Raw genomic sequence first — 27,196 nt, 5'->3', positions numbered from 1 at the left:
GACACCTAAACCGCCTTTCTAGCTTGAATAGCCATTGAGATATAGGCAATATAACATCCCGGCGGCCATCTTGGACGCCATCTTGAAAATGACCCCTTTCTGGAGGTCCGATTTTGGTAGACTTTTAGTATGTTATTTAGTAGGCCCATAGGTAACAGAATCCGTTGAAAAACTTTTTGTATCAATTTTTTTGGGGTTCAACCTTATATTGACTCGTCTTCCTACTTCGTGATTATAAACATTTTCCAGGAAAAACAATTTGCAAACAAGTTTCTTTTACTTGTTAATACTAATAAACTGGAAGTCCAGCGTGCTAGTACCACCCAACAAATTGCTATTTTGAAAGATTCTCATTTTGAGAAAAAAAAGTAATTGAAATGGTTTTCCCTTTTTTTTCATTTTGTTGCTTTGTTACAATGTTTTTGCTAACTGCAATTATCTGCATTAGGATTGAATGCTGATATGTTGAGTATTGTAATATCTAAATAATTTTATATTGCAGCTAGTTTGTATTTTTCATTCAGTATTGTAAACCTTTGGTAAGGTGATTGATTTGTAAACATGTTCTTTTCACTTGTTGGTAGAACTGAACTAGAGCAAGTATCCAGGAAGAGAACAAATGAATCCAATTTACTGGAATATGCGAATCAGAACAGACATTTAGGATCGTTTAATGATGTTGAAATATGCACAGGGAATGATCGTTTTCCTGCAAACAGGATGGTCTTGTCTTGCTTTTCATCTTTTTTTGAAAAATTGTTTAAAATTGAAATGAAAGAAAAATATCAGAGTTCCATTGAAATCAACTGTGTAGATGAAAATTCAATGAAAAGTCTGATTGAATTTATTTACACTGGAGACATTGATATCAACAACGAGAATGTTTGTGATTTGATTGCAGCATCCAATTACTTACAAATTGATGATGTGAAGCAGTTTTGCTTTGGTTTTGTCAGTGAAGCTCTTAGTCCAGATAACTGTTTTATTGTTCTTGGTATAGCAGAACACTTCCAAAACAATTCACTGAAAACTGAAAGTGTTGAAATTATTGCTAGAAATTTTGATTCAGCATCAACTACAATTGAGTTTAAAAGTTTCACTGGAAAAGATCTGAGAAATTGCATTTCAAAACAAGATCGATCCATTGTCAATGAAGCCTTAGTATTCACTGCCATATTGAGATGGATCAAACATGATGAAGGAAATCGTTCTAATGAGTTTACTGAGCTTTTGAAACTTGTAGATCTTCAAAAACTTCCACCTCCATTTTTTGAAGAAGTTGTTTTCAAAGAAAAAGTGGTAATGCAAAACCTGGAGTTATGTCAGTTGATGTTTCAAGCACAGAACAAAATTGTAAAGAACTTGATGCAACCAGACAAGAACACCAGAATATTGAGCTTAGGTGGAACTGATACATCATCCAAAGTAATTGAAGTTTATAATTGTAACGATGAACCACCACTTACCTTCCCTGATTTACCAGATGGACGCCATGGCGGTTGTGCTGTTGTAATGCATGGCCATCTGTATTATGTTGGTGGAAGAAAACACAACAAAAAGGACACAATCGTTGTAAGGTGTTCAGTTTGGCGAATGAACTTATCTGAACAGCAATTCAAATGGAAAGAAGTAAGATCAATGAATAAGAATAGAAGTAACATGGGAGCAACTGTATTTGATGGGAACTTAGTTGTTGTCGGAGGCCAAACTCCTGGGGAATGCTACTCATCAGTTTCCAATTCATGGCAAGACATATCTCCGTTGCAACAAGCCAGATATGGAAATGCACTTGTTGCTTGCAAAGGTGGTTTGTATGCAATTGGGGGATTCGACAATGATGGGTTTTTGTCATCCGTTGAATGTTTGCAAGATGGTGAAAGGAAGTGGAAAATTGTAAGTCCCATGCAAACTCCACGACGATGGTTGGCAGCTGTCTGTTGTAGCGGATTTATTTTTGCCATTGGTGGGGAAGCTGGAGAAGGTGGCGATACGAAACTAAAGATTGTTGAAAAGTATGATCCATCAACTGATCAATGGACTTACGTCAGTGACATGAAATTTCATCGATCTGCTTGTTCAGCTTGTGTGTTGAAAGGAAGAATATTTGTTGTTGGTGGAGTTGGAAAGGGTTTTGTAGTCAAAGAAATAGAGTGTTATGATCCACAAATTAATGAATGGAGCATTGTTGGAAAAACTGATGACCAATTATTTGATCACTCGATTGTTCCTATTTAATTTTTTCGATATTTTATGTCGTTTCATAAATGAATGGAATTTAAAAAACTTCCTTTTTAGGTTAATTCACTTGTGTGTAGAGGGTGATATTTTATAATACCTTTAAGTTTGCAGCTTATTTTGCAAACACGAATTAAGGCGGTAGCACAAGAGTGGGAAACATGAACATAGCACATGAACATAGCATAGCACAAGAGTGGGAAACATGCGTGTCCGGAGCCGCAAGTGGCTCTTTAGCTCCTCTGAAGTGGCTCCCTTAAGATTTGACAAAACTTGGGATTTAAAGTTGCGTTTGATTGTGATTATATTGTCATACCAAGGTTTTTCAAACCATGTGCCACTGCAGTATGGAATAGTAAGTCGTAGACGGGCATACTATTGTTTCACGAAAACTTGGCTATATAAAAACATTTGCAAATGTAAATTGTTCATACTGTTTGTTCAAATGTTTATAAAACAAGCAAAATATGATGCAATAGATGCAGATTGAATGGATCTCTTGGTCAATAGTTTTAATAGTTCACAGCTTGACTGCATTAAGTGCAGGCCCTTAGGGGCAAAAATGAGCATCTTTAGGCTAAACGTGTTACACGTTGTTGTTTTGCATTTTTTTGTGGTTGATAAATCTAACTTCAATTTTAGTGGGTGCCGCAACTTTTTGGGTCACATGATCACTCCCAAATCGGGGATTCCCCCAAATCAATTTTGAGCTCTTTTCACGGCATTTCTATGCATTTAGATACGTTATTTTTTTATATTTGGACTGACTGCCACTACAAAATACACGAGATAAAAATCACGCAAAATTATATTATTTAACATTAATTTTTTGCTTGTTTTTTCTTATTGTAGTTGCTTGTTTGTTGTTGGTGTTACTTTTTTGGTTGCAATAAGTTACCAATGCTAAAATAATTCTCTCTTCAAATATGACGTCAGCATTGCATCATGAATGACGTCATAATTTGTTTTGTGATTTTTTTTCCAGATGTTGTTCTTATAGGTTAGTATCATAGACACCTTAAATAGAAGGACTAGTATCTGCTATGCTCGGTATTTGGAACTTGGGTCCCAAATCCAAACATATGTCCATCTAAAATGTGGTGTAAATTATTCATAAAACTTTGCTTTTGATGTCTGTTACAGGGTTTTGGGGGGCAAGGATTCCATATTTCACACTTGTTTTGTTCTAAAATATCAATGAAAGGTCTTTTAATGCTTATCAGTCGCAAAAATATTACAATTTTGGCAAAAATGGGTGGTTTTTTACTTAAGTCAATGGAACAAGAATTTGAGTTAACATTCAGTATACGTTTGAAACGTATAAGATTTAAAACTGCAAACTGGTTCGAGGTACATCAATGACATCAGCCTAGGCCAGTGGTTTTCAACCTAATTGGTGAAACGGAACCTAATGAAACATTCCACAAGCTCGAGGAACCCCTGTTCTATAATTTAATTGCCTTATGCAAAAAACATTGTTTAATTAATAAAATTGAATTAAAATACCGGTTACTCATGTTCAGATTTGTTTATGTACAATAAAAATACAAACTGTAAAACATTACATTTATTCTCATAAAAAATTAATTTAAAAATTAAGTTAAAAATTAAAATACGCAGATATTTGAAACGCGAAGTACTTTAACGTAAAGCAAGCATTTTTTAATGTAAGCATTTTAAAACCTGAAGTCTTCTACCGAGTTGTGATGTCACAAACACTTTGATTATAATTTGTACACTTGCGTTGTATTGTATGAGAGCAGATTAGAAAACAAAATGTTTGATTTTCCAATGCAATATAATTTAGTTGTGTCGTGTGTGTGCAAACTTTGTTACAATTTTGAACGTTTTCTGCTTCAATTTCACGTGATTTCAATTTCACGTGAATGTCAATTTTGTTGCTTTCAATTGTCACACTGGTTGAATTATTACAACGATTTTACTTCAATTATTTTGTTATTTGTACCAACACAATTATGAGGATGAAAACTTTGTTTCGGAAAGCATGTGATGCTATGTTGTTTTGAAAAGATGAACGACGTTCATGGTGTATTGGGGTTTGCTACTATTCGGCGAGTCCGATTCAGAGAGTTCCCTATTCGGCGACAGCCTTTTTCGGAGACTTTCCTATTCGGCAATTTTTTGAAAATCCAACGACGACTTCTGTAAATCCAACGACGCCTTCTGTTCATTTAGAGAATTTTGTAGCCTATTTTATTCCACAATTTCGTTTCTTTTGCATTCCGACAAAGAAAAATAAATTGAAATGAAATTTAGCGAAAAATGTTTGAACTATTAAATTAAAATGTTTGCTCACATTAAATTGACATGTATCCTACGTCACCGTCTGTAAGCAAACTTAATTGACTGGGGTACGATCAAACCATTTTTCTGCAAACTGCGGCAATCGGAATTCTTTTCATCTCACCGATTTCTGTGACATCACAACGCGAACTTCGACGGTTGAAATTTTTGATTTAAACAAGCTGTTTTAAAATCGCAAAGGTTTTTTTTCAAATCTTTTGCTCTGTCTCGTAAAATAATTAGTTTGTAATGTTCTTCGACTGAACGAAACTGCACAAATTAAATTACGCACTGCATTTCACAGCAGTAGGCAACTTTTATTCAGCAATTTAAAAAACAATTTGCAAAGTTTCTGGTTTAAACTTTTGGACATGCTTTCCAACGCTTCCTTCTCAAGCCGAAATAATTTGTCCACGTCCTTTCCTTAGAAGGTCGCCGACGCCAGTCGCCGATGGATGACATCAAAAGCTTTTTATTTGAGCAAACATTTTAATTTAATAGTTCAAACATTTTTTGCTAAATTTCATTTTAATTTATTTTTTTTTGTGGAAATACAAAAGAAAAAAAACTCGCCGGATAGGGAACTCTCCGAAAAAGGCTGTCGCCGAGTAGGGACTCTCCGAATCGAACTCGCTGTAACGGGCCATTCCGGGTGTACTGTGCTGTTGTTTCTAGAGTAGGATAGTTACAAGTTTCTAGCACTAGTTGCAACGTTCAACTGATGAAAATGAAAGTAAATGCAACAATAAACAGGTTGATTTATTGCTTCACTGACGTTTCGCGAATCATGACAATACGCATCCTTAGAGCGAATAATATGCGCATTGTCAATTGTCATGATGCGCGAAACGTCAGTGAAGCAATAAATCAACCTGTTTATTGTTGCTCTTATTTCACTTTCATTAGATGAACGTTGCAACTAGTGCTAGAAACGATAATTATCCTGATGAACACCCAAGCTTTTTAGTATTCATACTTACGTGTTTTAGTGTAGTATATTTTCAGTATTCAATATAACTTGAAATTATCTGCTTTATATATCATCTGTTGAATGTTTGCAAATTGGTGAAAGTAAGAGGAAAGTTATAAGTCCCATGCAAACTCCACGACGATGGTTGGCAGCTGTTTGTTGTGATGGATTTATTTATGTGATTGGTGGAAGAACTGTTGATATTTTAAGGTTAAGCACTGCTCTAAAATGTGTTGGAAAGTATGATCCATCCTTAGATAAGTGGACTTACGTCAGTGAGATGACATTCCAACGAAACAGATGCTCAGCTTGTGGTTTGAAAGGAAGAATATATATTTGTTGTTCGTGGACGTGATGAAAAGGATAAAATAGTAAAAGAATTCGACTCTTACGATCCATTGATTAATGAATGGAACATTGTTGGAAGAACCGATGATAATCTTGTTCTCCATGCACTTGTTGTTGTTTGAATTTTTGGCTGAACTTGAAGAACGTCTAGACCAAATTACTAAAGCAAAATTTGAATTAGCTGATATGTAAATGCTTCTTGCACTGTAGTGCATGATGATCACAATGGCTGACAACTGGTCGGCTGCATAGACGAGTGATGAGAGCCCTTGCTTGGCGTTAGAAAGGTCGCCTGTTTGACACCGCTCAAGAGCATGTAGCTGTGTCTTTGGCAAGAAACAAAGGCATGCCTGAAGGTGGACACGAAGGCTGGCTTCCTTACCTTCCTGTTTACTTAATCCAAATCTTCAACAACTGGGCGTAAGCCTGGATACAACTAACTGACAAATGCAATGGATTTATTCACCATTTATTGATAGGCAAACTGGTGAAGTTATGATGCTGTACTAAAAAGTGTTGAGAAATTTATCAGTTGATGAGTGCTTAAGTATTCAAGCATGGCATGATGGTGTGAGGCTGCCATTAAGCATTTGTCATGAAAACGTTTCATTTCATTGTGCAGCCTTTTGCATTGTGCTCTCCAGACTTTAAAAGTACCGATATTAGTTTACTTTCATTTTCTTGCCGTGCCGTACAAGCATTAACTAAATTACAGACACTCTCCTGACACGATTCATTCATATGCATGTCGCGAAGGCAACAAAATTGGACAACACATTACAACAGCGACATCTGTGATCATGAATCCATATCTACTGACGTTCACAAAACAATAAGTCAAAAAAAGGTTGGGACCAGTGGTTTGTGGAGCAACACACAATATAATTAACTGAAACAAATGTTAACAGTAATGTAACACAAGGCAACCGAGCAAATCGATCACTACTTACTGCCGCTGGCCACCTCGACTATGAGTGAACAAGCAAAAGTTTATTTAATTAACTAACACTAAAACAGATTTTCATTATTAGACATAAGCCATCTGCATTAATTAGAATTACTACCGCGATGATGTGCATCAGATACAAATCACAAAATTCAAAACAAATCGAGGGCGCGCGAATCCCTGAATAAGTTCGCGTGGAGAATAATAACAGTCCGTGAACAGTCCTTCAAGAGTCCTTTTGCTCATCGACCCTGCCTTCAAGCAGACAAATCTTTCGAATATCTCGCACCAAAGTCGTAGCATCGGCAGTTCTCAAGCGCACTCGTCTCACCAGCCCGTTACGGTCAGGCATTGCCTCTGAAACAAAAGCTTTGGGCCATTGTCCTCGTTTTGTAGCTTCATCTGCCACAAGCACCAAGTCTCCAGTCTTGAGATTGGGCGCCGTGGCAAACCATTTTTGACGTCGTTGGAGCAGCGGGAGATACTGTTTCAACCAGCGTTCCCAGAAAATATCTGCCAAGAACTGGGTTTTTCTCCAAGATTTGCGATATCCGTCGGCCTTAGCAAATTCATCAATAGCACACGCGTCTGCTATGGAGCGTGTGAGAATTATGCTCGGTGTTAGCGCAGCCAAATCATCAGGCGAAGAAGGAAAGTCTGTTATTGGTCGATCATTTAAAATTCGCTCAATTTCTGTTACAAGGGTCAGTAGGTCGTACTCGTCCAGCGTAGTATCGCCTACTAGAGATCTTGTCAACTGGCGTACAATACGAAAGAAACGTTTATAAAATCCTCCTTGGTGAGATGCTCTCGGAGAATTGAAGCGCCAAGTAATCTCGTCCTTGACCAAGGCATCACTGACAGTTTTGCTGTTTAAATTTCGGATACCTTCACGGAGTTCACGATCAGCGGCGACAAAGTTGCTACCGTTATCACTATAGACGGTAGTAGGTTTTACATTTCTACGGTTTCAAAACCTCCGAAAGGCTTGCAAAAAGGCGGAAGCTTCCAATGACTGGACAACTTCAAAATGAACGGCTCTAGTCGAAAGGCAACTGAAAATACACACTTATCGCTTTAACCGTTTGTCCTGTGACGGGGGGGTCGGGTGGGATTTGGTACTTTTCAAAGCAATATTACTAAAGAACTACGCAATCCACACCTTTGAAATTTTTTGACTTTTCCTAAAAATTATTCAAGAATTTATTTCGATTTAAATGACGTTGCTATTGTCTATAGTTTTAAAGATATGGCATGATTTTCATAACATACTCTGATATTTTAGCCTGCTACTAGCTAGCCCTTTTGTTTTCAAATTATACGGATTAATAGGATTACTGAGTGCCGCCGTGCGTGGAACTGCGACGCAGCTATCTCATGACTTAGTTTTGTTGGAACGCATTCAACCGTAATGATTCCGCCTTTTGTTTGCAAACTCGAGTTTTGAGTTGCTTTGATTAATCTTTTAATTACATCTGAGTTTCTTTGAAATTATCAGAGAGCATACGATAAACCATGTTGAAAAAGATGTCATTTTACATAGTTTTCTATGGCGAATACATTTTGTTTCTAACTTATAACAAGAAGTAATACAAAAATTCTTGACAAAACTCAGTTTATCTCATAAAACAAACCGACTGATGTGGTAAGTTTCTTGTCGGAAAATAACAAGGAGTGAGTTCTTGACCCCCCAATAAACTTCTGCAGTACCGGTACACTTATATTCACATGGATGTTGCTAAAATGTATTATAAAACCGAGAGATTGAAGAATACTGAAAAGAACTTGACATCGGCTATCTAAATTGCTCTGCTTTTGTGGAAAAACACGCGCAACTAAATTATTGTGCTTTGACAAACATTGCACATATTGTATAAGCACTGAATCTTTACCTAAATGGTAATTTTGCAGTTGCTTGAGAGATTACAAAATTATTTTTTCTCTACGAGGATTCAAAAGTTTGATATATCTCAGCAGAAACACTATTAGGACCAACTCAATAAATTCAAACTTTTTATTGAAATGTAGGTTTTCAAAAGCTAATTTTCACAAAACGGTGTAAGCCTATATCTTTTTCTCAATATATTTGGACATTTATGTCATTTGGAGTAAAGTTGTTGGTTGGGTTGAAAGAATCTGAAATCAATGCCTCGTTTTTGTAACGTATTGCAACGTAATCTATCAGTCAGCCGCTTTTGTGCCCTTTTGTTTTCGAATACATTTCCTTGCCAAAAGATTGGGCTTTCTAATAACGCCATCAACCGCGAAGTTGCATTCTTTGGCTGCATCTCAAACGCTATACCGTTCTCAACAATGTTTCTAAAGCATTATTACACAAAATGCATATCTGACAAAATAAGGGAAATATGTTGAATTGAATCATTTTTTATACGGATCGTTTTCCTTGTCTCATAAAACTAATTAGAAAAAAAGGAAAAACGAATTTTATCGTTTGGCATAAAAATTTGTATATTGAGGTTCACCTTGGTTTGCAGGAGAAATGAAAATCACTACAAGGATTGCTGCTCTAAGTGATTTTCACAGCTATTTGATCCTACGCGATGATATCAATTATAGTTTCTATCAGATGAAACTTGTTCAAACTATTTTTTTTTAAAACTATGGTTCATTCAAGAATATAATACTTTGTAAATATAACTTACTTCATTTTTGTGCTTTTACTTCGACTTTTTCACAAGCAAGACTTTACACAAAACAACTTCAGTGTGAGACTACCCAGTAATGTCGATAAGTAATTTTTAACATGAGTCGATTGACCATGGTAGCCTAAGTGGACCAGAAAGCTGTGGCAAAAACTTGATTACTTTTTATCAAAATGTTTGCACATTGGGAATAGCAATCACTTTGTTTCACATCAGCAAGTCACTTTTTGTCATTGGTTCAACGTCTGCAGACGTCTGAACTAATATACAACAAAATTGGTTTTCTGGGTCTTTGGTTCGGAAAAATATCATTATGATGTATTGTGACGTGGTCTATCGGCCAGCAGTAGTTTACGCGCCTTTTGTTTTTGAGTGTGTATCAATGACAAAAGATGGCTTTTGCAGTAAGGCGTCAACCGCAAACTGCATCTAAAGTGCTATTTCAAAATTTGAAGAGAAAGAAATCTTCTAATGCAAATGCATGTCCAATAAATTAGAAAAAAATGTAGAAATTGTTATCCTGCAAATCTAGCTGACAACATGAAAAAAGCCATGCCAATCGTTTAGACACAAACGTGTATTGTTAAAATATCAATAACCTTCAATTTTACCGAAGGAAAAAGTCAAAACTTTAGTGATTGTTTTTTTTTTTTGTACGACAATAGCAATCAGCCTAAAAAAGATTTTTTTGCAAGATTTGATATCTTGCTAAATGTATTTATTTTTCGTATCGTTATTCCACGACTTTGAGTTTGTCACACAGAACTGGAGTTCCATTTGGCAATGTACAAACGTCAAACGACCTCTTCTATAACCTACCAATACGATTTGACTAAGCGATTATTATCACTACACTTTATCAAAATTGTTTGCAAAATTTTTTCATTCAAAGTGATCATTGTTGGAAAGTATGGAAACATATCACTTTTGCAATGCATCGTGACATAGTGCATGAAGTTGGAACGAGCTCCTATCGAAGCAAGTGGCTACCTTTGGATAGGTTGTTGTTCAAATACCATGTGACACCATCAGGCTACCTTACTTTTCTGTATTCAACCGCTAGCCAGACAGCAAATCAGTCATTTTTCACATCGATTCAACGTCTCTAGATGTTGAAACAATGTTAAAAACGAATGAACAGCTCCCTGGGATGTGCTGCAAAATACAAAGTGTTTCTTGATCATGTATAATCAAATTAGACAGTGTGAGTGTGAAAAGAAAACTGAACTAAACACAATCGACGCCAAATAAAATGTTTACTAAAGTTCATTGCTTGATTTAGTTCTAATATCAAGTGATGACAGTTCGTTAGAAAATATGTAGACTTAACATGTGGCTCAAAAAGAACTTGAAACAGTTTTTTTGCAGTGATTTGGTCTCTCTGCAAATGTTGAGACAAAGCGAAAGATTTTTACAATGCCTCCGGCAAAACAACAAGCAAACGCAAGTCGGACGTCAATTACGATTTTATTGAAACGTGGACGACGTCTACGCGTAAAAGATTAAAGTCCGAAACAAAAGAATCCGCCCGTCACACTCAATTATAAAGTAATTAAGAAGCGGTTTCTCAAATCAAATAAAAAAATATGACCAGCGATCAAATTATTTGATTTTTCAAGTTGTGCTGTTGAACAAAGTGCAAAAGATTTTCGATGCTGTGTTGTCAGATGAATTATCTGCATCATGTGAAAATTTGATTGTTCTATCTTGGGTAGTTTTTGAGTTACACGAGCTCAAAGTGCTAGTGTCGAACCGACCCCCCCGTCCGCAAGTCAACTGGCCAAAATACGTCACAGGAAATAGGGTTAACGAGTTGCGTCCACTTCTAATAGACAGAGGTCCCATCAGATCGGTGCCGACAGCTGAAAAGGCAGGCTTCTTGTTGACACGCTCCGCTGGCAGATTTCCCATCTGTTGTCTGCCGACAGGTGCTTTCCAATAGCGACAACTTACACATGATTGCCCAACTCTCCTCACAACCGATCTTCCTTTGATGATCCAATACTGGTGGTTCATTGTTGCTAGGACTTGAGAACAGCCCATCCGTCCCTCTTTTTCGTGAAAGGACATGATTAGGAGATCTGTTACAGGATGCTGTGGAGGAAGTACGATGGGGTGCTTAGATTCAGCTGATAATGACGATGAGGCTTCCAACCGGCCTCCAACTCTAAGCACAACTTTGACCAGATAAGGGTTCAGTGTTTGTAGCTCTTTTAGAGCTGGTGTCACGCACAGCTGCTGCTCCGTTAGCAGTGACACAGGCTCATCGAAACCAATGTGATCCACTAACGAACTGAATGCCGCAGGATAGGACTGGTGCTGGGTAACTTTCACTATGGCGAGTCGAGCTTCTTTTAATTCTTCTGCAAGAAGGGGACCAACGCGAGGAGCAGAAAAACCTGTCCTAAATTTCCAATTTTGAAAGTGCAGATGGCGAAGTAACCAGGCTAATGACCGCTGCAGGGCGTAGAAGTCTGAATGCCGAGGGAAAAGCCGATACAACACATCATCCGACCGGTGCATTTGGGCAAAACATGTCTTGATTTTCTTTACCTCTGGATCTTCAACGAATTCTTCTACGAAGTCCGGTTGCTTAGGCCACTCGACCTTCTTCTTTCGCAAAAAATCAGGGCCACAAAACCACAAGTTTGCTGAGGCGGCCTGATCCGGCCACACACCCCTGGATGCGAGATCAGCAGGGTTTTCGGCCGATGGCACGTAATGCCATTGTTTGACAGAGGAGAGCGTGTGCAGCACCTCCAAACGATTAGCAACAAACGTGGTGAACCGTGTTAACGTATTGTTCAAATACCGCAGAACCACAGTGGCATCAGTCCAAAAACAATTTTTGATAAATTAAGTTCGATTTCACGAACAACAAAATTACTTAGTTTAGCCGCTAAAACGGCAGCAACAAGCTCAAGCCGTGGCACACTTCAATTAGTACTATCAACAATCTGCTATCATTACTTCATAATTTCTAAAATATTAAAATTCAACAAATTTTCAGCAGCAATACAAAGTGTTACTATCCCTAGTAAGGTTGCCACACGATGGTAATGTTGTTGATTGAAACAAGGTCGTTTGCCTCATTATCGAATAACGAACATTATGTACATTGATTTTGTTGCTGCAATGATAAGTTTTTTGAAACAGATTTTCTTCTGGCTTTATTCCCACTTCAAGTGGGGTTACCCGTGCTCCTCCACATCACTCTGTCAGCAGCATCTTCCTATTTCACTCTTGCTATTTCGATATCTTCTGCAGAACCACTATTTCCAAGCAGAATTTATATTTCAAAATGGCTGTGAAATCGTATTTGACACAACATAGTGTGTTAGTGTTAAATGGGCTTCATCTTGAAAATTTCGTGCCGTATGTATACCATCATCATCATCAACCAATTTTGATTATACAGGCCATGAATTAATCTTCATATCGAGGGTGTGGTCTGTCTGTCTGTCGAGAACAACGTCTTCCCCTCCACACCTCGCGATTTATTGGGTTGGCAGTTCATATTAAACACGAAAGTATAAAATGTATAATGTATGTATTTTGTATACGTTGTAAAATGTATACTGTATACATCGCTTTATATTATAATATTGTAGTATTGTATATATAGTACATATTAAACACTAGAATATAGCGTGTTGTATTCTATTGTAATGTGTAGGCTACTTGTTCTAGTACCTTGGTAAGTTTGCTCAGGCTAACATATGAAACCACAATAAAGCTGATTCGAAAGAAAGGTCAGTATAATCACCAACATCTTGTGTTGAGCAACTGACAGTCGCAATATGGCCATACTACAATACACATTATTCACGCCGAATTCGTGTCTGGTGACGAATTAGAGATTGCAATACATTGACGCATAGTTTTATTTGTATCACCTGCAAACCTGAGTATGTAGGCTATGTTTTTGCATTGTTGACTCAACTTGAAATTCTCGAGGTAATTCCATTCAGGTTATTTGGTCATGTGACCTAAAACGTTCATCTATCCACCTAAGCCTGGGGTGTAAAAACTTCTTTTGTTGCGTGCAATGTTAAGGATCCATTGTTTCTTTCAACAAGATTGCTTGTTGTATTTGCAGCTAACTATTCCATAATGAAAGCTAATAAACGTTTACTGCAAGAGTACTCACACTGTAATTTTTGTCTGTATATGACTCTGATGTTTTCTATAGAATTGAAAACGATATTGTTAACTTGACTTCTGTTTGTGCTTAATTGTAGTCTTTACAAGAAAACTTTACAGTCTTTACAATGCAAACGTTTACCATTTGACAAGAATTGCAGGCAGTCGGCAGTCGCATTGTTTTTAGCATTGCCTCTTTACTCATATGTTTTTGCAACTAATTTATGTTGACTGATTACAATGCATTATAGGACTGAATTTTATTATAAGAATAACTAATTAAATTGAATTATTATATTGTGATAATATCAATTGTGCTGTTTATGTTTTAAAGAAGTAATTGGTATCAGTATGTTTTTTTGTTGCAGCTAGGTTGAACTTATTGTTAAATATTTCAAACATTTTATCAAACTTATTGATTTATGAACATGTCCCTTTCACTTGTTGGAAGAACTGAATTAGAGCAAGTATCCAGGAAGAGAACAAATGAATCCAATTTGTTGCAATATGCGAATCAGAACAGACATTCAGGATCGTTTAATGATGTTGAAATATGCGCAGGGAATGATCGTTTTCCTGCAAACAGGATGGTTCTGTCTTGTTTTTCATCTTTCTTTGAAAAAATGTTCAAAATAGAAATGAAAGAAAAATATCAGAGTTCCATTGAAATCAACTGTGTAGATGGAAATTCAATGAAAAGTCTGATTGAATTTATTTACACTGGAGACATTGATATCCACAGCGGGAATGTTTGTGATTTGATTGCAGCATCCAATTACTTACAAATTAATGAGGCGGAGCAGTTTTGCTTTGATTTTGTGAGTGAAGCTCTCAGTCCAAACAACTGTTTTATTGTTCTTGGTATAGCAGAACACTTCCAAAACAATTCACTGAAAACACAAGCTGTTGAAATCATTGCTAGAAATTTTGATGCAGCATCTACTACAATTGAGTTCAAAAATTTTGCTGTAAAGGAGCTGAGAAATTGCATTTCAAAACAAGATCGATCCATTGTCAATGAAGCCTCAGTATTCACTGCCGTATTGGGATGGATCAAACATGATAAAGAAAATCGTGCCAATGAGTTTCCTGAGCTTTTGAAACTTGTAGATTTTTACAAACTTTCACCAAAATTTCTTAAACATTTTGTTTGTACTGAAAATTTAGTCATGCAAAATCTTGAGCTTTGTAAAATGTGTGTTCAAGCACAAAACAAAGTAATTGATGATTTATTGCAAACAGACAAAAACACAAGAATATTGAGTTTGGGTGGAACCAGAACGTTGTCCAAAGTAACTGAAGTTTATAATTGCACGGATGAACCACCACTTACCTTTTCTGATTTACCGGATGGTCGCTATTGTGGTTGTGCTGTTATATTGCGTGGCCATGTGTATTATATTGGGGGAGTGAAACATGACGATGATGACAAAGAGGATGAAAGCAACAGTTCAACATCTTCAGTTTGGCGGATGAGTTTATCTGGTCAGAAATTGAAATGGGAAGAAATCAAAAGTATGAGCAAAGAAAGGCCTTACGCGGCTGCCAGTGTTTTTGATTCTAATCTTGTTGTTGTTGGCGACCAAGAACCAGGTGAATGCTATTCATTATTTTCTAATTCATGGCAAGACATTCCTCCATTGCAACAACCCAGATCTGCAAATGCACTTGTCGCTTGCAAAGATAGTTTGTATGCAATTGGTGGATATGGCAATGATGAATTTTTATCATCTGTTGAATGCTTCAAAATTGGTGAAAGTAAGTGGAAAGAAATTAGACCAATGCATGCTCAACGACGATGGCTGGCAGCAGTCTGCTGTGATGAATTTATTTATGCCTTGGGTGGACAAACTGGAGAAAGTGATGACACTGTTTTAAAAAGTGTTGAGAAATATGATCCATTAATCGATGCTTGGAGTTACGTCAGTGAGATGAATTTTCATCGAGCTGCTTGTTCAGCTTGTATGTTGAAAGGAAAAATATTTGTTGTTGGTGGAGTTGATGAAGAAGACAAAGTTGTTAAAGAAATAGAATGTTATGATCCATTGTTCAATAAATGGACTGTTGTTGGTAAAACTGGTGACAAATTGTCAAATCATTCGATTGTTGCCATCTAGATCAGGGGTCACCAAATGGCGGCCCGCATGCGGCCCACCACGCTGTATCACTGCGGCCCGCGGAAGGTATCAGCGTACAGATATAACCAAAAATACTTTTTTTGAGGAGTCAATGACCATGAAGGTAAAAAATACTTTCCGGGAAGCATATTTTCGCTTTGCATACGATTCCACCGACCATTCAGATTGTATAGTTCTAAGTGGCTGGTCGCTTAACGTTATTCCAATGCGATGTCCAGCCACACTGTCCCAGTGGTTGATTAAAACGTCTGTTTTCGAATTTCGAAATTGTCTGTGATTATAGGGTTGCTTATTTTAAGTTTGTAAGTGTCATGTAAACACTAGTGTGCGTTTCACCGTTATTGTGTTTCACGAGCAGTGTTCCCTTTAAGTAAGTTTTTGTTAGCAAAATAGGCCGGTGTGCCAACTCAATTGATAATAAATTGGCAAAATATTATATGTAAATTTAAAGACATTTTCTTGTTGTATCAAGAAAATGAAATATCTTCTGACAGGTGTTGGTTGAATTACTTCTGGTTGTATTTTCATAGGACAACTTCTGGTTGTATTATGAAAATATTTAGTTTGGTACGGCAAAATGTTGTTAATCAACAATTCTTGCCATGCTGATAAGCACCGCAAGTGACAGTTGTCTAATAATCAAGAAATACGGTTTTATAGACTCTCACAAAAAGATGAAAAACCAACTCATTGCTTTTTTTAGAGGGAACACCGTTCATGAGTTACGACAGAAACGTTTTTTTCGGTGATTTCTACAAGCGTTTGTTTCATGGTGCCTAGTTTCTTTCTCCCTGTTATTGGAGCCTAGTAACAAAACAAATGGAAAGTTGTAAGTCCAATGCAAACTCCACGATGATGGGTCGCAGCTGTTTGCTGTGATGGGTTCATTTACGCCATTGGTGGACGAACTGGTCGTGGTTGGGTCACTACACTAAAAAGTGTTGAAAAGTATGATCTATCCATTGATAAATGGAGTTACGTCAGTGAGATGAAATTTCGTCGCAATTCTACTTGCTTGTGTTTTGAGAGGATGAATATTTGTTGTTGGTGGAGTTGATGAGACATTTCAACCAGTCAAGCACATAGAATGTTATGATCCACTAATTAATAGATGGAGCAGTGTTGGGAAAACTGGTGCAAAATTGTTCAATCATTTCATTGTAGCGATCTAACGTTTCTGTCAACTATAGGAGCTCCATTTATTGCGTCACAATGCACAATACAAGCGCGTTACGTACATTTTTTATTGTTTAATTGATTTTTTAATTTTTAATTGATAGTTCAAGTGATTGTTTGTTTCACTAGTCGGATTATTGAATAATTAATTTTGGATGTTTTTTAGTCAGCTGATTAGTTTCAATATCATCAAATGGGCATCATCTTTTCGGTATTTCTTGCACTTTTAATGTGTTGTTTATGCATGGTACGTTTATGGTTGATAAATTGTGCAAAATCTCAAATTTTCACTTCATAGAGGCCATTTAGTTTTTGTAACCATCTAATCGCTATGTGTTTCTTTGTGTGTTAACGTTTTTAGCTGAATCATTTTAGCTGTCTTGCGGTTTTGGTGAATGGCTATTGTTGTCATTAGGACTTGTTTAATTTTCAAGTTGAATATTATCAGCACATGTTTCCATTTCTGTTCACTTTCATTTGTATTCACAACTTTTTTTTGTAGATGAGGCAAAGTCTCTCACACGCTAACGAAAAATATTGAATCGTGACGATTGTTGCCATATAGATCCTTGCGTTTATGTGATTTTTATGTGAATAAACTCTTATGGCAGAGAACAAACAAATGCTAATTCAGATGCCACGGACTATGAAGTGTCGATACATCCGTCGTTTTAGTGTTAACTACTGGTGATATTATATTGTTTTTTACTGTCCATTTACAAATTGAGATTGTTTACAAGCATACGTTATGAAATTCCTCACTTACGTGCACTGCATGCACCATGCTGTTTGAAATAAGAGAAGACTTTGTGGTGTTATCAGCTATTAATTATTGGTTAACTGTTCAGTATTTTTGTATTATTTTATAAACGTTTTATGCTCCTTCATTTGTTTGGTTCTATCAGAATCACCCATTATGACGTTTATTTACAGTCCTTTGACATGTATAAAAACATACTAAAGTTTTTTCATCTTCGTCAAACCTTCACGGTTACCATGAAGATGAAAACACTTCCGTATCTTTTTCACTTAATGAACAACTGACCTTAATGTGATCGCTCATTTCAAGTAAGTTGATGTTATGAAATTCCTCGCCCATTTGCATCGCTAAAACAATGATCCTGTTTGAAGTAAGAAGACTCTTTGTGATTTTATCCGCTTGTAAACTTTTAATGTAACAAACGTAATTAAATTGTAAAGAACTTTATTCTAGCAGACAAGCACACTAGAATATTGAGCTTAGGTGGAACTAAGACATTGTTCAATGTAATTGAAGTATATAACCGTAATGATGAACCACCACTTACCTTCCCTAATTTACCAGATGGTCGCCATGCAGGTTGTGCTGCTGTAATGCATGGCCATCTGTATTATATTGGTGGATTGAAACTCTACGACGATTATGACAAAGTTAACTTTCTGCAATCTTCAGTTTGGCGGGTTGGTTTATCTGATCATGAAATGAAATGGGAAGAAATCAAATCAATGAGTAAAGAAAGGTCTGACATGGGAGCAATTGTTTTTGATTGCAATCTGGTTATCGTCGGCGACGACGAACCAGGAGAATTTTATTCACTATTTACTAATTCATGGCAAGACATACCTCCATTGCACCAAAGAAGAAAAGCAAATGCACTAGTTTCTTGTGAAGATAGTTTATATGCAATTGGTGGATACGGCTGTGATGAATATTTATCATCTGTTGAATGCTTGAAAATTGGTGAAAATAAGTGGAGAGTAATTAGACCTATGCATGCTCAACGACGATGGCTGGCAGCTGTTTGTTGTGATGGATTTATTTATGCCATTGGTGGGCAAGCTGGAAAAAGTGATGATACCATTTTAAAAAGTGTTGAAAAATATGATCCATCCTTAGATGAGTGGACTTACGTCAGTGAGATGAATTTTCATCGAATTGCTTTATCAGCTTGTGTGTTGAAAGGAAGAATATTTGTTGTTGGTGGACTTGATGAGGAGAATCGGGTTGTTAAAGAAATAGAGTGTTATGACCCAATTCTCAGCAAATGGAGCGTTGTTGGGGAAACTGATGATGAATTGCTAAATCACTCGATTGTTACCATTTAGATCCTTGCGTTGTTTGATTTACGCATCGTTTGTGATATGATTTTTTGTGATGGAACGAACTCCGGCTACTTTTTTCAATTCCTGCTTCGGGCCGGAGGTAATAGTGGCTGTGGTCAAATTTATGACCTTGGATAAATCTTTTTTTTAGCATTGCGGTACTGCAGCAATACAACAATATAGGCTATACATGTTGATACTATAAATTACATATACTATACACGTTGCCTGTAACATTGGTCAATTCATAGCGCCCAAGAAAAAAAAGTCTAATTGTGAATAGTGTATTTTTTTTTTTTCAAAAATGGCCAACACAACATATTTAGCAGTACAACGTGTTGCAAATTTACAACAGTGAGCTATAGAGGGTCACTTGAAAGTATTTTTTTGTTTTATTTTCTTCACAAATATTCATTCTATTCTCTCAAAGTCATGTACTTCCCAAAAATCTTTGTTGTGCATATGCAGCATAGGGCGCTACGGGGAATGTGGAAGTCAAAAATCTTCAATGTCTTAAATACAATTCTACATATATATATATAGGATAGAAAACATTGCCAAATTTGAAGTCTACTGAAAAGTTTATTCTTGAATGTTTTATTCTACTAAACATTGCCTTGAGGTATCTTTTAGAGCGCTTGCTGAGAGTGGTAGGTTAGAACATTGATTATATTAAGTAAATATTACCAAAGGCTGGAGGTTTCGGCCCCCGGTCAAAATGTTGCCTCCGGTGCATCACTAATGGTTTTATTATCATGTATTGGATAACAACCGGCCATTTAGACAAGGATCACCGAACTACTGTTTGTGTGCAGACTCACACCTGGGACGTCACTTGATCAAGCTTGACCGTTCTTGCATCGTGACAAAACAAATGAAACATGAGACCTTGTAAAATGCATTGGAGTGGAATTGTTGCACAAACTATTGATGAACTGTTTGATCACTGGATTGTTGCCATCTAATTCTTATAATTCCATCTAGCACCAGACGTGGATGTAGCTTTGTAATTCTGTCATTGTTTTGTATGTAAATCTGGAGTAATGCTTTCTAATATCGTCACATCTATGTTGTGTATCAAAACTTTCTATTAATTTCATCAAGAATGTTTAATGTATTTCTAGCAAACCTGTATTATTGAAACGTGTTAAATGTTGTAGTTAAGCGTTTGCGATATGTGAATTGCCTGTGTGATAACATTTTAATTTTGTTTGTGTATTCGTCAGATTTTATCGATGAAGTTGTAAACGTGGTTTATTATTTTGATTTTGGAAAAACAGATTATTAATAGACTACTTCTATTTTTTAATCCTGTGCATTATTACGATTCTTTTACAGAATTATCAAATACATAGAGAATCTTCTGGCTATATTCACTATTGGGTTCATTGTTGATTTATCATTTGACATCACCAAGTGACTGCTTTTCATGTTAAAACATTATTGCTAAGTTTTGTGCTTAATCGTTTGGTATGGTGCCATACCTCAAACACAAGACTCAATGAACACATTTCAAAATGATATTTGTGTTTAGTGATTCGATAGTAGCCAAGATTAGCTTTATTTATTTCCAAAAGAAATTGGTTGTAACATCAACTTATTGTATGCCTCTTTATAATTCACACCTGTGGACTAATGTCTCTGCTAAATGGTAAAGGAAGTTTAAAATTGCTCACTATATGGCATGTAGACGTGTGTTTGGTTTACATCTATATGAAAGTGTGAGCACTCACCAGAGGTGGGCAGTAGCGCGCTACTTTTGTAGCGGCGCTACTAGCGGCGTTACTTTTTTGGTAAAAGTAGAGGTAGCGCCGCTACTTTTTAGTTGGAGTAGCGGCGCTATTGTCTTTCCAAAGTAGCGGTAGCGGAAGAGGCGCTACTTTTTTTCTGCGCACTCCCGCTACCCGCTACTTTTTAATTTAAACTGTAAAAAATGCTTGTTTTTTTTGCAATACTGGCGTGGTCAAGCAGCTATATAATCGGCTTGGTTGCAAAGTTTCGGTCTTTTCTAGCTGACGTCAACTTCTTCGGCGAAATCTCCGTGTGATGAAGCCTATCTGCCAGGCTTTAGACATTCTCCAGGGCGAGTCCAAGGCATATTACGGAGTCTTGCTTCCAACCATCACAATTTGCCGGAAGAAGTTGACCGAGATCAGTGATCTTGTGACCTGTGAGGAGTTAAAAGTGAAAGTCTTTGAAGGGGTGAAGAAACGATTCAACAAGTGCTTCAACGACATGAAATGCGTTATGGCATCATGTCTTCATCCCTTCTTCAAGACGTCGTGGCTACAATTTCTGCACTACGTTTCCGCGGATGATGCTTGCGCACTGCGAGAAAAAGTCAAGATAGATGTAATTCGACTGTTGCGGGAGACATCAAGCCAGGTTGATACCGAAAAGAGTGACACCAACACCAGTCATGACTCCGAGGATGTATTTTTTGGAGTGTTTGCGGCCTCCCGTGAAACGTCTGTGCAGAAGGAAGCAGCAATTGTGGACGCCTTTTTGTCGGACAAGAGCAAGTCCTTGAGCTTTTCGAATACGGAGTTAAAACATCTGTTCATTAAATACAACACCCCCATTCCTTCCAGTGCTGCGGTGGAGAGACTTTTCTCTGTTGGAAAAGATGTGCTTAAGCGAAAGCGGGCAGGACTTAGTGACTCTCATTTTGAAATGCTCGAGTTTTTGAAAGATGCGTAACAATAACTTTCCCTTAGAATGTGTTTTCTATAACGACGTTAAAATGACAGCGTCAACGAATGATAACATTCGTTTTCAAGGTTATTTTTGCGTCACTAGGGACTTGAGTGTTTCCTAGTGTCATTTCAGACAAAAGTAGCGGTAGCGCGCGCTACGTTGGCCCGAGTAGCGGTAGCGGGTAGCGCGCTACTTTTGTAAATTGGTAGCGGGTAGCGGTAGCGCGCGCTACTTTGGCCCAAGTTAGCGGCAGCGGGTAGCGCGCTACTTTAAAAGTAGCAGGTGCCCACCTCTGGCACTCACCAAGTTCGTTGTCATGTACTATCGATGCTCTATTGAGAAAAAAATGTGTATCATTTTCTGTTACGCTGCTCAGACTCCAAAAATAACCTAATTTGTACCTGCTGATTACTGATGTTTATCTAAGATCAAAATTTTTGATGTTGCCTGTAAATTATTGCACAAGGAACACTAGAAACCCTGACCAGTCATTTTTGACCGGTTTTGAGTTTTGGCGCTTCATATTTTTGGCGTTCTTGCGATTTGCTTGGTCATACTCCTTGAGTTTTCCTAACTTTTTGGAGCAGAATTTTGTCGGAATGACCAGTTACGTTTTTTGAAGTGTTTCTTTGCCCAAGGCAACAATGAACCCTCAAGAATATCATTTCGGTGATTTTCTTGGTTCAATTTGACTTTTTGGTCCACAAAAATCAATGGACTCCTTCCTGATTCGTTGACTGCGGCCCACACCATCACTGATGCCCCCCCTAGTGTCCGAGTGACTACCCGGGGTTCCACGTCACCATCTCTTGATCAAACATGATTATTCTGTTTGTTAAAATGATGCTGGACATCAAATTTCTTCTCATCGCTGAATACAAGGTTTGGCAGCATGCCTCTTCCTTCAATGCGCAACAGCAGAATTCTGGCTCTGGAGAGACGTTTCTCAAAGATATTGGCATTTAGCAACTGTTTCTTCACGGAATGGCCCGTTTCGGTGAGTCCGATTCGGTTAGTCCGATTCGGTTAGTCCGATTCGGTTAGTCCGATTCGGTGAGTCTGATCCCTTAACGGGGGATTTTTTCAATTTTTTTTTTAATTATGGGGTACCGTAGCCTAATTATCATTGCTGTTTTAGGTTTAGGGGTTAAGGTTAGGGGTTAGAAGTTAGGAACTCACCGAATCAGACTCACCGAATCGGACTCACCGAATAGTAGCAGACCCGTTTCTTCATGTGGTTGAATGGGCTCATCTTAAAATCCTTTTTAAGAACTGTGAACATGGTTCCATAGGCCACGTTCGCCTCCTTTGCCAGTTTTTGAATTGGATCTCTTGTAACGTTATGATAATTATAATTATTGATGACCCTGTATCCTTTCTGGGCAGTTAAAACTATACATCCAATAGGACTCCATGATAAAAGTAGTGGTACGTGTTGAAAACCACGAAATGAAGAAGTATTTTTAAAAGTTTTTTATTATAAAACATGTCAAATAACATTTAGAAAAAGTCAAGAAGTATGACGGCGTAAGAGCAAACGTTTTAAAAATTATAGCAAGAACAAAAGTGACTGGTGTCCTATAGGACACCTTGGTAGCGTAGAGCAATACATCGTTCTTAAATCAATTAATTATAGTTATGTTTTACTATCGTTGACTTAATATAGTGAAATAAAGTCAATTTTTACTTTACAAATTTACTCATTTATACTAATTTTCCAGTGCCGTGTTGAACTTTACGACTCATCTTCCATTGTCAATCGATACAATCTTAATTTTGCCTTTTTCAAATTTATATCCTATTTATGTGATCTGTATTGTGCTGTTTGTTTGTATTGTATTATGGTAGCGTAATATCGTATGTATTGTTGATATTCAACACTAAAATATGCGTATCGTACAGTATACTGTTGTAAAGTGAACTTGTTTTGCACCCTGATAAGTTTTCTTGTGCTAACATACGAAACTCAATAAAACTGATTCAAAAGAAACTTCAGTACAGTTTTCAACGTTTGATCTTAACTCTCTGACAGCCACCACAAGAATTTAAAGATTGAACATGATGAAGACAGGTTTGTTAAAACCACGTTTAAAAGCTGACTTCATAGTATTTAAACGTGGTTTTAACAAACCTATGTTAGTATTTAATAGTATTTAATATTAAAGTGTTTTATTTATTTATGTAAACACTAGCTCACTTCTAAATCTCCACACAAGCCACAAATGTTCTCCCACAACAAATATTATCAATGCAGAATGTTTGTCTGATGACGAATTGGAGATTACATTGATGCATAGACTTTTCAGCGTCACCTGTAAAACTAAGTACAGTATGTGTAATTTTACATGATTGATGCAATTTGTAGTTCTTGAGGTGATTCTATTGAAGTTATTTAGTAGAGCCATCAAGGTTGTGTGTCTTGCAACGACGATATACCCACCTAAGTCTTGTGTTAAAGCTTTGATTGTAAAGTTCCAATGCCAGTGCAATTGCCATTATAACGTTACCATGTCAATTGCAATGTTACGGGTCCAACATTTCTATTACCAAGAGTGCTTGTTGTATTTGCAATTAACTTTCAAACAATGAATAAATATTATAATGAAACAAAATATGTGTGCTGCAAGTGTGCTCAATTGTTACAAGTGTGCTCACTTTGTCTGTATATCACTTTAATATTTTCTATGAAGGTGTTTGTTAACTTAACCATTCAATTTGTACTTAATTTATATTCTTTCAATAAGTCTAATAAAATATGCAAACTCAGCAGCGTTTGTTAATAGTTGCAGGCAGGCGATTAGGCTACTTGTGGTTTGTTTTTAGCACTTCTTTTCTTGTTTTATTCCAATCAATTATTTTATGTTAACTGTTCAGTTCAGTTGTTTTTTTATTTCTGACCATCATATCAAAATAATACACGTCAACATAGAAATTAGACTTCACGCCTGTTGCCTTTCTGTAAATTTATAAAATAATTTAACAAGTATTTATAATCGCTATGTTTTTATGTTGCAGCCAGGTTATAATTTCTATTCAGTATTTCAAGCATTTTATTAAAACATTTCATTGATTAACATGCCCTTTTCGCTTGTTGGTAGAACTGAACTAGAGCAAGTATCCAGGAAGAGAACAAGTGAATTCAATTTGCTGGAATATGCGAATCAAAACAGACATTCAGGATCGTTTAATGATGTTGAAATATGCGCAGGGAATGATCGTTTTCCTGCAAACAGGATGGTCTTGTCTTGCTTTTCATCTTTCTTTGAAAAAATGTTCAAAATTGAGATGAAATAAAAATATCAGAGTTCCATTGAAATCAACTGTGTAGATGGAAATTCAATGAAAAGTCTGATTGAATTTATTTACACTGGAGACATTGATGTAAACAGCGAGAATGTTTGTGATTTGATTGCAGCATCCAATTACTTACAAATTGATGATGTGAAGCAGTTTTGCTTTGATTTTGTGAGTGAAGCTCTTAGTCCAAACAACTGTTTTATTGTTCTTGGTATAGCAGAACACTTCCAAAATAATTCACGGAAAACTGAAACTGTTGAAATTATTGCTAGAAATTTTGATGCAGCATCAACTACAATTGAGTTCAAAAATTTCAATGAAAAAGATCTGAGAAATTGCATTTCAAAGCAAGATCGATCCATTGTCAATGAAGCTTTAGTATTCACTGCCATGTTGGGATGGATCAAACATGATGAAGGAAATCGTGCCAGTGAGTTTCCTGAGCTTTTGAAACTTGTAGATCTTCATAAACTTTCACCACCATTTTTTGTAGAAGTTGTTTCGAAAGAAAAGTTGGTGATGCAAAACCCTGGTTTATGTCAGTTGATGTTTCAAGCGCAAAACAAGGTTTTCACGAACTTAATGCAAACAGACAAGAACACAAGAGTATTGAGTTTAGGTGGAAGTGACTCATTATCCAAAGTAACTGAAGTTTATAATTGTAATGGTGAACCACCACTTACCTTTCCTGACTTACCGGATGGTCGAGATTGTGGTTGTGCTGTTGTAATGCATGGCCATTTGTATTATGTTGGTGGAAGCAAACACAACAAAAAGAATACAATCGTTGAAAGATATTCAGTTTGGCGAATGAATTTATCTGAACAGCAATTGAAATGGAAAGTAGTGAAATCAATGACTAAGAATAGAAGTGGTATGGGAGCAACTGTATTTGATGGAAATTTAGTTGTTGTCGGCGACCAAACTCCTGGAGAATGCTATTCATCAGTTTTCAATTTTTGGCATGACATATCTCCATTACGGCGAAACAGAGATGGAAATGCACTTGTCGCTTGCAAAGATAATTTGTATGCAATTGGTGGATTCGACAATGATGAGTATTTGTCATCCGTTGAATGTTTGCAAGGTGGTGAAGAAAAATGGAAAGTTGTAAGTTCCATGCAAACTCCACGACGATGGTTGGCAGCTGTTTGTTGTGATGGTATCATTTACGCAATTGGTGGAGATAGTAGTAAGGACAAGGAACTAAAAAGTGTTCAAAAGTATGATCCATCAACTAATCAATGGACTTACGTCAGTGAGATGAATTTTCATCGATCTGCTTGTTCAGCTTGTGTGTTGAAAGGAAGAATATTTGTTGTTGGTGGAGTTGGAAAGGGTTTCGTAGTCAAAGAAATAGAGTGTTATGATCCACAGATTAATGAATGGAGCATTGTGGGAAAAACTGATGATGAACTATTAAATCATTCGATTGTTGCTATTTAATTCTTTCAATATTTTGTGTCGTTTCATAAATGAATGGAATTTAAAAAACTTCCTTTTTAGGTTAATCACTTGTGTGTAGGAAGTGAAATCTTATAATTCTGGTAAGTTGGTAACAGACTTCAAAGACTAGACTTAACGAGCACAATTCAAAATCATATTCGTGTTTAGTGTCTCGACAATAGCGAAGATTGACTTCATTTGTTTCCAAAAGAAATTAATTGTATCATCAACATGTAGATTTAGTTAATCTAAAAACAATGTACGTTTAAAGGCCATATACTGTCGTTAAAAATCTATCTAATGTGCTTAACCCTTTGAAGGTTGGGGGGGCTGTCAATTCAACTTTTTTGTATCAACAATTGTATCTCTAAAACCACTGAATGGCTATTCTTGTCATTGAGAGTTGTTTATTTTTTCAAGTTGAATACTATCAGCACATGTTTCCATTTCTGTTCACTTTAAAAAATAATTAGTTTGACCACCAAGTTTTTGCTTTAAATATAAATATTGGTAGCTCTTTCGCCATTTTTTTTTAAATCACGTTTATTATTGATAGTGCAATGTTTTTTGCTTTTTTTTTCAGTTTGACTTAACAAGTGAACCTGTTTCGTGGTAGAAGATAGCAAATACAGAATGTCACGATTTCTTTCTATCTCTTACCAGGAAAAAGACTTGGAAAGGTTCAATGACGTAGTTTAATGGGTCAAACCGAAAAGCAGTCAATTAAATATCGAATGATTCTACTAGTGAA

General features: G+C 36.6%; 6 protein-coding genes across 6 annotated transcripts in view; 5 read left to right on the top strand and 1 right to left on the bottom strand.

Moving 5' to 3' along the window:
- LOC145776860 (kelch-like protein 25) overlaps positions 1–18,075 on the top strand; it is a 115,070-nt gene extending 96,995 nt beyond the window's left edge. Inside the window, exon 2 of the mRNA XM_082588080.1 lies at positions 17,090–18,075. The gene's annotated coding sequence lies outside the window, so the exon portion shown is untranslated. The remainder of the gene's footprint in view (positions 1–17,089) is intronic.
- Positions 772–2,235, top strand: LOC145776851 (kelch-like protein 25). Its single transcript, XM_082588072.1, has one exon. It carries the CDS (start codon positions 772–774, stop codon positions 2,233–2,235), a length of 1,464 nt encoding a protein of 487 aa, XP_082444198.1.
- On the bottom strand, positions 7,030–13,274 carry LOC145776850 (uncharacterized). The gene is made up of 3 exons (XM_082588071.1): positions 13,233–13,274; positions 11,256–12,223; positions 7,030–7,738 (listed from the first exon to the last, which is right to left on the bottom strand). The coding sequence occupies exons 1-3, from the start codon at positions 13,272–13,274 to the stop codon at positions 7,030–7,032; spliced, it is 1,719 nt and encodes a 572-aa protein (XP_082444197.1).
- Positions 14,038–15,726, top strand: LOC145776849 (kelch-like protein 25). The gene has a single exon (XM_082588070.1). It carries the CDS (start codon positions 14,038–14,040, stop codon positions 15,724–15,726), a length of 1,689 nt encoding a protein of 562 aa, XP_082444196.1.
- A 201-nt stretch (positions 18,076–18,276) lies between the features above and the next one.
- On the top strand, positions 18,277–19,008 carry LOC145776848 (kelch-like protein 26). Its single transcript, XM_082588068.1, has one exon. It carries the CDS (start codon positions 18,277–18,279, stop codon positions 19,006–19,008), a length of 732 nt encoding a protein of 243 aa, XP_082444194.1.
- A 6,033-nt stretch (positions 19,009–25,041) lies between these two features.
- Positions 25,042–26,445, top strand: LOC145776847 (kelch-like protein 25). The gene has a single exon (XM_082588067.1). It carries the CDS (start codon positions 25,042–25,044, stop codon positions 26,443–26,445), a length of 1,404 nt encoding a protein of 467 aa, XP_082444193.1.
- The last annotated feature ends 751 nt before the right edge of the window (positions 26,446–27,196 follow it).

Source organism: Aplidium turbinatum, chromosome 9, assembly GCF_918807975.1.
Source record: "Aplidium turbinatum chromosome 9, kaAplTurb1.1, whole genome shotgun sequence".
In the NCBI taxonomy this organism is placed as follows: domain Eukaryota; kingdom Metazoa; phylum Chordata; class Ascidiacea; order Aplousobranchia; family Polyclinidae; genus Aplidium; species Aplidium turbinatum.
This window is presented reverse-complemented; position numbering and strand designations above follow the sequence as displayed.